The sequence below is a fragment of the Ovis aries genome, chromosome X, assembly GCF_016772045.2.
Source record: "Ovis aries strain OAR_USU_Benz2616 breed Rambouillet chromosome X, ARS-UI_Ramb_v3.0, whole genome shotgun sequence".
In the NCBI taxonomy this organism is placed as follows: Eukaryota; Metazoa; Chordata; class Mammalia; order Artiodactyla; family Bovidae; genus Ovis; species Ovis aries.
The window spans coordinates 19,893,261-19,909,164 of record NC_056080.1 but is presented as its reverse complement, the minus strand read 5'-3'; the positions used below and the strand labels follow the sequence as shown (position 1 = coordinate 19,909,164).

The window sequence follows — 15,904 nt, the reverse complement described above, 5'->3', positions numbered from 1 at the left end:
GAGACTGCATTCATATTTTATTCCAAACATATTAACAGTGTTAATTGAACTCAATGTAATTAAAAAACCCTATGTCAATACTGATGAGGAAATCAGTGATCCAAATAAGGCAAGCCTGCCTCTTCACTAAATTCTTTACACAGGAGAAATCTCTTGGAGCTGATTCATTGTGTTATGCAATTTTTCACTTGATACATTGCTAATTATTATGCCTTAAAATTACTTGGCTCAATTTCTCAAAATGCAGTTTTTAACTACTACATTAGTTTCTATAAAGGCAGAAACCATCTGCTTAGCTTGCCACTCTCTACTCAACTCCTAACACTGGACCTGACATATAATCTTCTATTGAAAGCATGGAAGCATGAATCAAACACTACCTATGCGTGTGGAAGTGAGGGTATGAGTTATGACATCTCATACGCGATCTGTCAGCACATCCACTCTCCCTTCAAAACATATCCAGAGTCCAAGGCCTTCTCACTTCTTCCAATTAGCACCCAGGGCTAAGCCCCTATCATTTCTCACCTGAATTGACTAAATCCTAGTCAACTGACTAGACTGTTTTCATGCTTCCACACTACACACAGCCCCTGCAGCCTATTCTCAATACACCAGCTGGAGTGATACACTTTGAAGGGTGCTGTCTCAGCAAGAATGGAATGCACAGCACCAGGAGAACAATACTATGGTAGAGATCAAGAGACCTGACTTCTAGTTCTCCGTATTCCAGCTCTATGGTTGTGGATAAGTCACTGAAAGTAATCTTCACCTCAATTTCTTCATCGGCCATATCAGAGAGCTGGACCAGATACTTTTAGGATATCTTACAAGGACTAACTGTACATGATTCTGACTTACAAATGAAGGAAGAAAATGGCTAGTTACCAATGTACATCCAATTATTGATGTTTCAGGAATTAATTACATATACCTGTAATCAGTGTTAATCTTAACACAATGTTATTCACTGAAAGGTACTTGGTTTATGCTTAAGTTGCACCATGTATGAAAATCATTTATTTCCAGCCATATTAGATATAGCTATTGTAGGGTGTTTGATTAATGTGTACAACATGGGACAGAGGCAGAAACTTTGAATAAGTGAAGTGAAAAGCAGAACTAGGACAGCGCCTGCTCCTGAATCTTCTGTTTGACAAACTGTCAACATTTATGTGTCAGAGAAATCAGGATAGGCTTGCCCATATTTTGTGACAAAGAAATGTTTATGATCAGAAAAAATTGAGAGAAACAGATTTGCCTTCAGAAGGCTATTCAATGACATAAAAATAAACCATCTGCAAAAGAAAAGAGAGAAAAAAATAATACATATGAATCACCTCTAATGAAGAATGTACAAAAAGTTAAAACTCTCAAATAAATGTTTATGGCATATTTTGTCAGCAATTTTATGACAACCATAAATATTGGAAAAATTTCTGGTTATTGACTGGATGAAAGTGAAAGTGACTCAGTCATGTCTGACTCTTTGTGACCCCATGGACTACACAGTCCATGGAATTCTCCAGGCCAGAATATTGGAGTGGGTAGCCTTTCCCTTCACCAGGGGATCTTCCCAACCCAGGGATCAAACCTAGGTCTCCCACAATGCAGACAGATTCTTTACCAGCTGAGCCACAAGAATCTGAAACTAAATGGTTTGGGGTTACCTTTATTTTTAGATTTGTTGCTCTGATAAATTGTACATGTTTTCTTACCATGGGATGCTTGCCATGTCAGTGTAATTTGTTCCAAGAATTCTAGCTTTTGTCTAAATACCTTTACAGGTATGAGGATGTTTATATCAGGCTCTTATTCTGAGATTTTTGCTTAGAGAATAGACGCGCTCTCCCAGACACTCACTCAAAATGTTTCTGTATCTGCTAGTTTAGCTGCAGTCTTCTTGATCCAGAGATTGTTTTCCCTTACCAGAAAATTTCTCAAATGTAATACTGGATAAAAATAAAAGTTAAGTTTAGAAAGTTTCAAAAGTTGCTATACACAATTTATTTTATAGTGAAATAACAAGATAAATCACACTCTGCCTTCTTTTCTATACAAAACCACCTACTAGGACATGATTTTAAGACTGAAAAAGTAAAACTGGCTTTATCTAACAGAAAGGAAAAAAGAGCTCGATGGGGACATTAAAAAAAAAATGTTTGCAACAGGAATCAAATTATCATTATGCTGTCAATTTAGATGGCATTTTCCATAGTCCTCTTTCCAATGCTATGCTCATTTTGTAAATGAGAAAACTGAGTAAGAGAAAGAAAGCAATTTATGCAAGCTCAGATATGAAAAATTAGATTTCTGCAGGGCCTGATGTTTGCTGCCACTTTTCCAGAACTCGTTGCCTCAAATGCACCAAGATTAGGGTTTGGCTTGTTCTCAGCCCACTGCTGAGGACATTTGGTAGTATGGTTAGAGGAAGGACGCTAAGAATATATGCGCACTATCCAAGTGCTAGACACTGTATCGGACACTTTATATATGTTTTTTAATTACAGGGAGTCAAAGTCCTTATCCAATTATAAAATATATATGAGAGAGACACAAAGGAAAAATATAATACCCTCAAAGATATTTTACTAGCAAACAAAGAAGTGAATTTCATATGCTTGTTTCTTATACCAGGCATCTGATAAAAATGGAGGACATAATGGAAAATGCAATTAAGTGAAGGTGATTCAACAATTGACTAAAATAACATGGTAGAGTGACATGGCTTTCTGGTACTCTTCCTAAAACAGATTATGCAAAGAAATTCTTTAAAGACTTGCCTTATGTGTTTTATTAAGTAGAAACCTCTTTAAGTAAATCAGGCATTTTTTCCTAATTATTACTTATAGCAGTCACTGTTTTGATTGAAGACAGATGAAAGACAATTTGAAGTTATAGAGTCCTATATGCTCTGGGAAATTAAATAAGTAGGCTGTGGGGATGATACCGCCATAGAGGTAGGCTACACCTTGTATCCACTCCAAATTAATGGTCCTTTAGAATTTTTCACTTTACAACTGATACACACACTGTCACTAGAATTTTCAAAGCAGGTTTTACCCGGTATATACTTATGGTAACAACAGAAAAGGAAAACTCAGTGTGGTGGTTATCAACAAACTGAGAAGAGCTATGTCAACTGAGCAAAGTTGGAACTATGTATCTCAGATTACCTCTTCCTGTATGGTGCTGCTGCTGCTGCTGCTAAGTCGCTTCAGTTGTGTCCGACTCTGTGCAGTCCCATAGATGGCAGCCCACCAGGGTCCCCTGTCCCCGGGATTCTCCAGGCAAGAACACTGGAGTGGGTTGCCATTTCCTTCTCTAATGCATGAAAGTGAAAAGTGAAAGTGAAGTCGCTGAGTTGTGTCCAACTTTTCGCGACCCCATGGACTGCAGCCCACCAGGCTCCTCCATCCATGGGATTTTCCAGGCAAGAGTACTGAAGTGGGGTGCCATTGCCTTCTCCGTGTATGGTGTTAGTTAGGGTCAATCAATGTAAATCTGTGGGAGTTTTGGAAAAGTGAGGCAGCAGCCTTGCTCTGGAGGTCAGCGTAAGGTGCCAGTCACTACCACATTGCACACATATGCCACTCTTGTTGGTTTGGGTCAGTAGCCAGGCCAGCAACTCCTTCAGGTCCTCTAAACCCTGGACCTGTGAATCTCCATGGCAGAGGGCATCAGCTTCGTTGATTAAGCTGGAGGCAGGCTTCCAGTTTGTGCTGATGAATTCTACTTCATCTTGCTCTCCCTGGCTTTACATCCAGATTCTCTTCATGACCACTGGCTCTGCTGAGGTGTCTTCACCTCAGCTCCTCGACTGAGTAAGATCTAGTCCTTTATTCCATGCCACTTCATGCTTCTGCCTCCCCAACTGAACCCTAACTGATACATTCATTAAAATGCCCAATGAAGACAGATGTTCTGGTCCTAGAAGTCTTTCTGATTTGTTCATCAGGAAGCAATTCCCTTCCATGTAAATGAACCCATTTCCTTTCTACATGGTGTTAAGAATAGTCACTATCTGCCCAGCACAGTGCAATAAACTTTATATACAGTATATGATTTACTTCTGTAATAGCTGAGCAAATTAAGTATTATTAGCCTCTCTATTCTGATGAGAAAATTAGGTTCAGAAATGTCTAAGTTCAAACAGCTCATGTTCTTTTAAATAGAGCATTATTCTTAGCCATCTGAATCTTAAAAAGACAATTCTTATCTTTAATGTTGGGCCCTTTTACTTGGAACTGGTTATATACAAGAACCATTGTCCTTGAGGCCACTTTGAATTTACGATAATAAAAGAAAACACGAGAAGGTAATTTATTCTCCTATTTGAGATTTCAGGAAAGTTTGCATCTAGTTAATCTAAAATTATTTGCATAGAAAGAATAGGAATTGAAATACGGATCCATTTCTCAACACTGCAGATTGTTTTTGGTTCAAGTCTATTAGGATACTGTTTTGGCTTAACCTGATACCTGCAGAGATGCTAAGAAACAGATTTAACAATATCATTTAGAACCAAGACTCCAGGTTGAGCTCATGCACTTTGCCCTGCTGCCAGTTGCTGTCTGAGCCCAAAGCCAAAGATGAATATGTGAAGGGTGCAAACAATTTAACACTGTTCTTGGAAGCTATCCTCAAGAAACTAGAACGTAACAGTAGTCAATAATTGGGCCTTAAACTTCATTCTCACATAAGACTTGGGCCAAGAGATTCAGATATGCAGTCTATTAAGAGAAATCTTTGGATGAGATTTTGGTATATACAGCAAATGATTAGGTCTACAATTTTGTAGAGTTGGAGGGTGCTGAAGCCATCAAGGAAGCTATGTATTTTACAAGTTGAGTGAAGAAAATAATTTGATTATTGGTCAGGGTATTATTAATGGTGGCTCAGACGGTAAAGTGTCTGCCTGCAATGTGGGAGACCCGGGTTCGATTCCTGGGTTGGAAAGATCCCCTGGAGAAGGAAATGGCAATCCTCTCCAGCACTCTTGCCTGGAAAATCCCATGGACGGAGGAGCCTGATAGGCAACAGTCCATGGGATCACAGAGTCGGACATGACTGAGCGACTTCACTTTCACTTTACGGTCCTTTAATCAGAAGAGGCTTTAAACAGTTCTAGGGGTAAAATGATTTTACCTGGAGTTTCATTAAACTTGAGATGCTTGATTAAATGAGTTATGGTGGTGAGGTAATATGGGTAATATGATAATGGGAGCAAAAAATGTCTATTGCCAACAAAACTTGAGGAAATTTTCTCAGGCTATGAAGCTGGGAGAGATAGGCCTACAACATAAAAAAGAATGGGGTTCTTTAACCTCTCTGATAAAAACAGGTATGTATCCAAATAGTCTGTAATTATTGACCACAGCAACCAAGTGAAGGGGCTCTCATCAGAATTTATGTTTTGTTTTATTTTTAAAAGACAACAAGGAATTGATAGTAAGATTTAAATTTAATAAATTTAAAATTAATAAATTCTTAATTCAATTCTTCTGTGTCCTGTTCTGCATGATGCCTTGCTAATTAAGCCAGATTTTGTGTTTTGCTTCCTGGCAGCCATTATCTAGCCAGGAACTGGCAGAATGAAGACCGGACCCTGTTTGGTTCAAACATGAAACTGATGGGGCTGACTTTAAATAATTTGTTTTATACAGTGTAAGCAGAAACCTCTCTAAAGCGTGAGGGTGTATTAGTGAATCTTTTTTGTTTGCATGACTGATTAAACGTAAAACATTTATAAAATAAAAATTTTTTCCAAATGTTTTAACAATATTTTCACCATTAATAAAATTTATGCATTTAATCAGTCTCCTAGGAATTCCACTAAGTCACAGGCCCTATACGTCAAATATTTTACAGGCTACCAGCACTTTAAAGGCACCACAGAACATAATAATAAAAGCAAAATGGATTACTGTTGCACTTCAGCAATATAAAAGTGCAATATGTTTAGCCCTTTTGTTCAGTATTTCTGTGGTTATTTTTTGGAAGTCTTTTAATGATCAATTAATTTCCTTTAATAGTTAAAGGACTGTTCAGTTCATCTACTTCATCTTGGGAGAGTTATATAGCTAGTGGGCTTTGAGGATTTGGTTCATTTCATCTAAACTGTTAAACTTCAGTGCATAATTGTTCATAACATTTTCTTATTATTCTTTAAATGTCTATGAGGTTTGTAGTGATAACTCCTCTTTCATTCCTGACACTGGTAACTTGAGTCTTCTCTCCTTTTCCCCTTTGTCAGTCTCGCTAGACACTTTATCAATTTCTTTTTTGATTTTCTAAAAAGAGCTTTTCTTTTAAAATATTTTTTAATAAAGCTTTTGATTTGATTTTCTCTATTATGGCTTTTTTTCTGTTTTCAAATTTCATTTCTTCTCTCTATTGTCTTCCTTATGCCTGCTTATTTCTTGTTATTCTTTTTCTAATTTCTTGAGGTGGGAGCTTAGTTTTTAGATTTGACAACTTTCTCCTTTTCTTTCACTCATTGTTTCAACCTTGATTTGCAGGTTATGAGGTCTTAGTTCCATGATCAGGGATTGAACCTGCTTCCCAGTAGTGGAAGTGCTTAGTCCTAACCACTAGATCTCAAGGGAATTCACTCCCCTTTTCTGATATAAGCATTTATTGCTATAATTTTCCCCTAAACATATGTTGTGTTTATATCTTCATTCAATTTTCCTTGAGATTTCCTCTTTTATCTATGGATTATGTAAAAATGTGTTCCTTAATTTCTGAGAGGTTGGAGACTTACTTGTTAATTGTTGTTAATTTCCAATTTGATTCCATTATGGTTAGATAATATACATTGTATGACTACAGTTCTTTTAAAATTAAAATTTATCTTATGACCCAAGGTATGGTCTATCCTGATGACTGTCCCACTCATACTTGAAAAGAATATGTATTCTGCTATTTTGGGGAGACCACTGGTGGGTGGGTAGTCATTCAGCACTCTATACTCTTGCAGAATTTTTGTTTAGTGGTGCTATAAATTACTGAGAGGGGTGCTGAAGACTTCAACTATGGTTATAGATTTGTCAATTTCTCTTTTTCAGTTCTGTTGGACTTTGCTTCTAGTATTTTGAATCTCTGTTGCTTGATGCACATACATTTAAGATTTTTCTGTCTTCTTAGTGAATAGACACTTTTGAGGCCTGTTGTGGTAGAGAAGGAGCATGATTTTTTTTAATGGTTTTCACAAAAATAACTACTAGTACAAATTGGTCAGGAAACACAAGTGTATTTTCCTCCTAGACTTCTTTATGGATTTGCATTCTATAAAACGGTTTCATATTTACAGATAAGAAAAGTCAAGATTTCATTTCTTCTACTTTTTAAAAACCACATAACTGTATTTAAGACATAAATAGACAAAAACTGTATTTAAGACATTTCTTCTACTTTTTAAAAATCACATAACTGTATTTAAGTGGGTTTCAGCAGTTTTTGACTGTGACTCTATCTTAGGCCAGCAGATCCCGTGATCCATTTGTCCCCAGTTTCTAGTGAAAAATTAATTAGGTTATACTAATAGAATATGACTGTAAAAGTACTGTAGGGTGTGGATAATTCATAGTACCATTTAAAAAAATTATGGGTAATATGAATTACAACATGCTAGAAGGTAAAGCACTGGGCTTCCCTGGTGGCTCAGATGATAAAGAATCCACCTGCATTGCAGGAGACCCAGGTTCGATCCCTGGGTTAGGAAGGTCCCCTAGAGAAGGGAATGGCTATGCACTCCAGTATTCTTGCCTGGAGAATTCCATGGACAGAGAAGCCTGGCAGGCTACAGTCCATGGGGTTGCCCACGCAACCCACAACTGAGTGACTAACACACACACACAGAAGGTAAAGCAAGCGACCTAAAGCAAACTAAAATCAATAGTCTAATGATAATTTATAATAAAAAGGCAACTGAAAACTATAGGTAACTTAAAATCCTGATGAGGTACCAACATAGTATTCCTCCTGAAAGCTGTGGGAACCTGAACCATATACACTTGGGTTTGTATGAGAAGAGCAAAACTGCATTGTTGGTTGCATGAATATCAGGCTTTTAGGAAAAATAGTGAATTGTAATATTCAGTGAACTCTACTAATGCATCATTTTATGGCTATTCAACGTATAACCTTTTGAAGTCATTTAGTAAGCTACTAGGAAGCAATATATAATAACAAGGGAAAATTAAAGTCTCTGAAATTATGTGGTATTTGCCTGTAAGAATCAAAGGAAGGTCTATCATTTCTACATCAAGCCTCAGTCACTAAGAGCCGTTTACTAAATCTGAGAATCACTGCTCTAGTGAAGTGCTCCAGTGGGAAACACTTGTCGCAGTCCAGGCTGTTCCCATGTAGGGCTTTGCCAGTGCTACTATGAATTTGGCATTAACACTCTAGAAATAATGAAGTCATCCATGGGAACCAGGAAATACATATGATATGAATAGAATAACATTTAGAATGGATATCTAACACATCTGCATGCACCCTGGTGAGGAGAAGAGTCACATCACAGTGTACCACGGCTGTTATCTAGGTGAGTAAAGCCAAAGTGTGGAGAAAGTGGTTGTTATAAACTGTTAGCTCAGAGATGGTTATTTAGCCACTGAAAATAACTGCTCTCTTATTTTAGTTACATTGATCCTGAAACAATGCAGCTAAGTCAGGCCTATACTAGACAAACCAACCTTTATAATTGCAGGTGAATTATAAATGTTTATAGGCTGACAATACAGCATATTTTTCATCTTTGTGATAATACTAGCTCTGGCTTCTCTAACAGATGGTAAAATCCTTATGAGCAGATATGGCTTTATTCATCTAAAAATGTGAGTCTTGGAGCCAGACTGCTTGTACTTATATTTCAAGTCTGTTATTTTCTGCCCATATGACCATGGGCAAGGTAAACTGTGTTTCAGTTTTTCAAAACTAAAGAATTGAAGAACTTCTGAGTAGCAACCTCAGAAGGTCAATTTGAGGATTCAATGAGATATAAGTTCAATGAGTATATAAGTACTTAGCATAGGAACTTAGTAAGCAACAGGTAAATGTTAGCTATTATTAGTAACAGCAGTGACAGTATTCTTATTATTACTTATATATATTCCACAATATTTATTGTGCCGTAAAGATAGTTTGGCACACTAGAATTGCTGTTGAGTCTCTGTTAAATTACATTGCTTTGGAGAAGGAAATGGCAACCCACTCCAGTATTCTTGCCTGGAGAATCCCATGGATGGAGGAGCCTGGTGGGCTACAGTCCACAGGTCGCAAAGAGTCGGAAACAACTGAGCAACTTCACTTTCACTTAGAGGGGCAATTTGAAACAGTTGGGACAAGGATAAATACTTCTACATATTTAATTTTTAAATAAACAAATAAAAGCCTTTGAGATTTAAACATTTCAAAGAAAAATATTTTCCCCTTACTTTCTCATTAGTGTGTGTCTACAGAAAAAAGTCTAAACATAAGCAAGTGGGGTAAGGTGGTAATGGAAGTAAATATTAAATCAAGAAATCTTCCACTTACATGAAATAACAGCATAGAACTGAACACATTTACTGCTGGTGGTAGTCCTGCCCATTCTACCAACGTTCAAATCCCAGCTCTACCACTTTACTTATTAATCCAATGTGTCCCAGCTTCCTAATCTATAAAATGAGGATAATACTAGCACCTTCCTCCTAAGTCTTTTTATGAGTATTGAGTTAAATATTACAAATTACTTAGAATAGTGTCTGTTTCACAATGTTTATTTAATTGTTAAATAAAAAAAAAAAGATGTCTTTTAACAGCTTTCCACCACCTTCTCCCAGAAGCTCAACCAAAAATCCTGTCACAGTTTGATGGAAATAGCTAAAAGGACTTATCATAAGTAAAACAGTAACTGAATGTTTGCAGTTATAGCCTAAATAGCTAAGACAAGCCACACAAATGTTGGACTGTTAGGAAACGAATCATCCAGATTTTTTAACGCCTACTCAAAGTCTGTTTTAAGTCACCTAAAATCACATTATTCAGTTTATGAAAGTACACTTGCAGGTTGTCGAGATCCATTATCAGATTTTACTTTTTTGGCATCTCAGTGTGTAGATTTAAAACAAACTATCACTTTGTTTATAGATTTACTTCAGCAGCTTTAATGTGAGAGTAAGATGTCATATGTATATAATATTAAGGATTTAAAAAAGCTCTGAATCTAATCATTCTTTATCTAAAGCCTTTACCACTGCATCTGGATTTCACACACACACGTACACACACACATACACCAGATACTGCTGTCTGCCCTTCCTTCATGGGCTATCATGTCAGAAGAGGGTTTTCACAGCTAACAACTCCCACATTTTCAGGCAGAGGATCAGTGAGTAGGCAAACTAATGTCATACTCTTTTGAAAAATACCATCACATGCTTAGCAGACAGCCATACTGTGACCTCTATAATGAGAGGTCAGGGATAGGAAGAGAGCAAGAACTAGTTGGAGTGGAAGAGGCAAGGCTAGGCTGAGGGGGAGCTAATTGGGTTGCCCTGGTGGCACTTATGGAGCAGGGCAGTGCTGTAAATCAGTTCCATAAAAGGTGCAAACTGGGACCTGCTTTGACAGGGAGCCCAATGTGGTAAGTAGAAATTTCTAGGTGCTTCCAATACTCTTATAAGTGGATGGATGTTAAGAGTTAGGCTCCACATGGTCTGTTGTCTGTACTGGTAAACCAGCCAAATCCTTCTTGGAGGAGGTGTCGGTAAGGGCAGAGTCCCAGTCTTTGTAGTAAAATGGTAACTGATAAAACAAAGTAGAAATTAGTCATGTGGACTAGACAAACATGACAGAAGACATTCAGAGTCCTACATCTCTCCCCAGGCACATGGGACACTGAACCTATGGTAATAAGTTCTTGGTGATTCCCACTATGAATACACCCCAACTGAAGGCCTGCTTGTGCTGGATGGGACTAGCCAAGGACATGGAGGTGGCTGTTTTTGCAGACTGAGGACATCAATTGAGAGATACTGAGAAAGGCATTAAAGTTCCAGTCACATTCACTCACTTGTTCATTCATTTACTCATCACAGTTTTATTGAGCACTTATAAGGTAGTAGACCTAGATTAGGTACTAAAATATAGTGCTGAACAAAATGGAGAAACTATCCTTTCCTGCCATGGACTTGGACATGCTCTCCCTACCATGTATAGTGAAGACAGACACTAAGCTGATAATCATGCAAATGAATACATAATTGTGAATCGTAAAGTTTTCCAAGAAATTATATAGGGTGCTAAGAGACTATAATAGGAGAAACTGATTTAATTTAGGGGATAGGGATCAGATAAAAATCCCTCTGCAATCTCAGCTTTAGATAGGAGCCAGCCAGAGGTAAAGACCGAGTAGAAGCATTCTCAGTAGGGGGAAAGAGAAAGTGTTAGTTGCTTAGTTGTGTCCGACTCTTTGAGACCCCATGGATGAAGAATATGCCAAAAATGAAAGAGGTGGCAAAGACTGGTGGATGATTAGGGTAGTTAAGGCAAACAGAATGATTTCCTTTCAGATAAGTTTAAGAAAAATACATAAATGAGAATAACAAATATGGAATTAATAAAAATTATGTATTTTACAATACCATAAACTTCTAGTCTTTATTATTATATAAACATTTCTGCTATAATTGCTAAGAGGAATGAGTCACACTGAAGTCAAATTGTATTTGCCTGGCTTTGTGTATTTTTATTAGGCTAATTTCCAGAATACAGTAATGAGGATTATAATCTAGGAGCTTAAAAAGGAACACCCTACACCCTACACTCCCCCCTCAACACACACAGCTTTAGTAAATTTTTTAAGGGTGTTTATTGCTGATATGATCCTGCTACAAAATTAAACTAAACTTTTCTCTAAATTTCAACTCAGACCACATGGAACTAGTATTATAGCAGAGACAGCAGCCTACGAAACTCCATATTCTATCTTTATAGTCCTCTTCCACTTAAGTTCTATTTCATTAAAAAGAGCTGTATCATCCAAAGGAATAATTGGTAAGAATGAAGATAATGGTTCATTATGAAGGTAAGTGAATTATATATTGATACTGATCTTGTGTTTAAGAAAATTAACATAAGGAAACGCCCTTTTATTTTATATAAGTACATATATACAGACTAAAAAACACCAATTTCTGTGAAATGTAAAAAGCAATCATTTATGTATATGTTATTTTGCCTCCCAAGTCCAGGCATTTTAATTATAATACCCTGTAGTCTTGGTAATAGATAACGCTGAATAACTGCTCGAATTTTATAACAGCAGCAGCTCTGTATGTTTTTTTGAACTTAATAAAAAATAGTAATAAAGAGCAAAAGAGAAACCTGGGTAGAAATCAATCCAGTTACTAAAAATGCTACTTAAATCAGCATATGAGCACACACATTTCTTTTTAAGTAAAACTTTTCCAAAACTCACTCATCACTTATTAAAGCTCAAATTCCTATGTGTATGCAATCCCTACCATGCACGGAGGACCAAGGCAGAGTGTGGAAAGACCCCTAGTGGTCTGGGTTCTAGTCCTTACTCTTGCACTTTTTTTGCAACATGGCTTTGGGTTAATCACTTAACCATTTTGAGTTGTCATTTGCAAATACAGTTGTAGTAAGGCTTAAAAATACATAAATGTGGAAACTCCCTTGATAACTGCAAAAGTCCTAAATTAATCAACTAAGGTCCTCAAAAGAACTTAAGTCTAATAAACAACTCATCAATAAATGTTCTTTCTTTCTGAACACTGGTCATAGGCATTTAACATACTCTTTGGGATTAACAATTATTTAGCTTTTTTAAAAACAAGAGACCAGAGTTAGAAACTGTTCAGCCTTTCACTCTGAAATTAGTGGGTCAGTGTTACACGGGAGGATTTCCTCCATGATTAACAATATTCTTTACCCTGTACTGTCTCTCTGTCAAAAATTAGTTGGGATAAATATCTATCTGGGAAATATCATGTTACAAACAGGATATAGAATAAAAATAGGGGACAAAAGTAGGCTCTTCTCTCTTTCTTGGAATAAATTTCTAGAAGTGAAGTTACTAGACCAGGTTCTTCATGTGCTCATGCTCAACCACTCAGTCGTGTCCAACTCTTTGTGACCCTAAGGACCGTAGCCTACCAGGCTCCTCTGTCCATGGGTCCCCAGGCAAGAAGACTGGAGTGGGTTGCCATTTCCTCCTCTGCGGGATCTTCCTGACCCAGGGATCGAATCTGCCTCTCTTGTATCTCCTGCATTGACAGGTAGATTCTTTACCACTGTGCCACCTAAACAATGCCTTTCAGAAAGGTGCTAACAATTTATACTCCTAGACGATGCTCACAATACACCAGTTTTACCTTTTACTATGTTCCATAATTTAATTAGTCAAAATCCACAAGACTCAGCTATTTTTCCTTCCTCACACAGTATATTCCTGTCCCAATGTGCACGACAGGATGGCACAGGCTGAGTGTTTGAATGAGCCTTCAATTGCTTACTGTTCCTCTTAGGATAAATCCAAACCCTTTAATAGTTTACAAGCTCTGGGTGAAGTGGCCTCTTCTTCCCTCTCTAGCCTGATCTCTCACTACCAACTCCCCTCTCGAATAGGCCAGCTGTCTCTTATGTTTCGATCTTTGTTCAGGCTATTACTTCTGACTGGAATGCCAGATTCTAGAAGGAGCTTAGTGTTAAGAGAGCATTTCTGACTAGTAAGAACAAAAGTGTCTCCCATCACACAGTTCTGAGTATTGATTTCAGACAAGTTTCAAATGTCTGTGGAAAAAATAATAACCTGATTACTCAGTTATTCAGAGAAGCAGGTTTTGATAAGGGCACTGTTCTTGCAGAGAGGAAGATGCTGGGGACAAGAGACAATAGAGAACAACTGCCATAGAGAACTGCACTCCTGCATCAACCCAAATAAATGAAAATATTTTCCTACACTTCAGTTTTAGGAGAGAATTATAAGTAATAAGATATTTAAAAGATGTACTCAGTAAAGAAACTCAAATGTAAGTTGTTAAATTTTTCACATCTTGTCCATCTAGATGGTCTATCTTCCACAGTAGTGACATCAAATTTTTTTGATGCTGTGAACATGAAGCACTGTTGCTCAAATTACTTAAAAACCTGTAGCCATGTTTTTCACGGTCTTCTAACAAGAAGCACAATAAACTTCCTTCTAACCAAAATGTCATAAAATGGGTCGATTTTGTGATTTGAAAGTCTGGGTCAGTAAGATTATCAGCCTCCACGCTACCATTGTCCTAGTTTCTCACCATCCATCTGGCCTGGGCTTAATGGCCCTGCCTTTGGCCTTGCATCTCTTGATGGATGCTCTTAGCACTAGAGAGATCCTATAGGCCAATCTCATCATGCAAGTCCCCAGGATGAAATTCTTCAGTAGCTCTTTATTACTGCAGCAAAAAGCCTAAGTATTTTATCATACAATTCCCCACTTAGCTCTCTAGGGGCCCATCTACTGCCCTTTCTCACATGCTTTCCCTCAATTTTTAGTGAACCAGTAACTCTGAGCCACATAAAATCGCTGGAACATACCATACACACACATTGGTAGCGCACCTCGATATGCCTCACCACAAAAATAACGCTACTCGTCTTTCACTTTCTACCCATATGCTCCTCATTCTGATGCCTCTTCTCACTTCCCAAGCGGGCAAAGGTCCTTCTTCTCCTACACTCTTATACTGACTTACTACAAATTGTATTAGAACTCTCCGTGTGTCTTTCTTTCCATATAATGGGGTGCTATCTATATCTTTTCATCTTTACTTCAAGAATCATGGTCCAAGTCTACTGTACAACAGATGTTCATTTTTAAAGAAAATCATAAATATATTAAAAATCCTATCTTTAAAGATGAACTTTACAGCTATTCATTTACTGTATATTATCACAATAATAATTGATCAGCTAATTATTATTCTCCATCAGTTCTGTGCATAGGAAGTTATGAAGTTATATCTTTAAAAAAATAAGCTGCTACAACATATACACTCACTGAACATATGAACTGAGGGACAAATCAATAAGTCATCAATTTTTTAAAAATGTTTTTTCAGGGTATAAAATCTAAATTTAGGATTTTTTTGTGAAAATCTGACAAGAGGATAAAAATAAATAATCTGGAATTTACCAAAAAGAGTCAATTGCCAGTCTGCCAATAAAACTGTCATCACAGAGTCTTTCAGAGTGTACTTACATGGTACAGTGTGGCTTCTGGCACAGGTGTGCCCATGATGTCTTGTCTCAGTGCATCCATTTGCAAACTAGGTAGCAACGAATAGTGAGTCGGGCTACTACTCTTATCACCCTTCTTTTTAGACTTCTTCCCTGTGTCTTTTTTGCTGTTTCTCTGAAACATGTATTCTTCTTGAGCAATTTTTTCATTGCTCATATATCGGAGTAGAGAGTTTTCTAAATAAAAAAAGATAAATACACCAATGTAGATATGCAAATATTCCAAACTTACCATCCTTTAAGTGTACTATTAGATTTCATTTCAGAAATGTAACTTGATTTCCTTTATGAAACACCTTTGTAGTGAAAATATGGAGAATCTTAATTATTTGGGGTCACAGGACAACAGGAAGTTGATAGCCTATAGAGTATTTCTCCAAGTTTTAGCTCTGAACCAACCATATCAGAATTACCTGCAGAACCTGAATCATAAGTTTCAGGTGTGTGGCTCATAAAATTTTTAACAAGTTCTCGCAAGGAGATTCTGCTAAAATCTGACAACAAACATCCTAGGGAGCATCCTTGGAGAAGTTAAACCCCACATTATGGACCAATAGTGAGGAAACTTAGTTCAAAAAATTTATGCTTAAATTGATAGCCAGAACTC

The 15,904-nt window shown here is 37.1% G+C and overlaps 1 protein-coding gene across 8 annotated transcripts in view; it reads right to left on the bottom strand.

Annotated features, from left to right (window-relative positions):
* CNKSR2 (connector enhancer of kinase suppressor of Ras 2) overlaps window positions 1-15,904 on the bottom strand; it is a 286,492-nt gene that overhangs the window by 78,287 nt on the left and 192,301 nt on the right. For all 8 annotated transcript variants that reach the window (XM_027963027.2, XM_027963028.2, XM_027963029.2 and 5 more), the window contains one exon: window positions 15,260-15,474. In XM_027963027.2, the coding sequence (XP_027818828.1) occupies window positions 15,260-15,474 (215 nt within the window). The remainder of the gene's footprint in view (window positions 1-15,259; window positions 15,475-15,904) is intronic.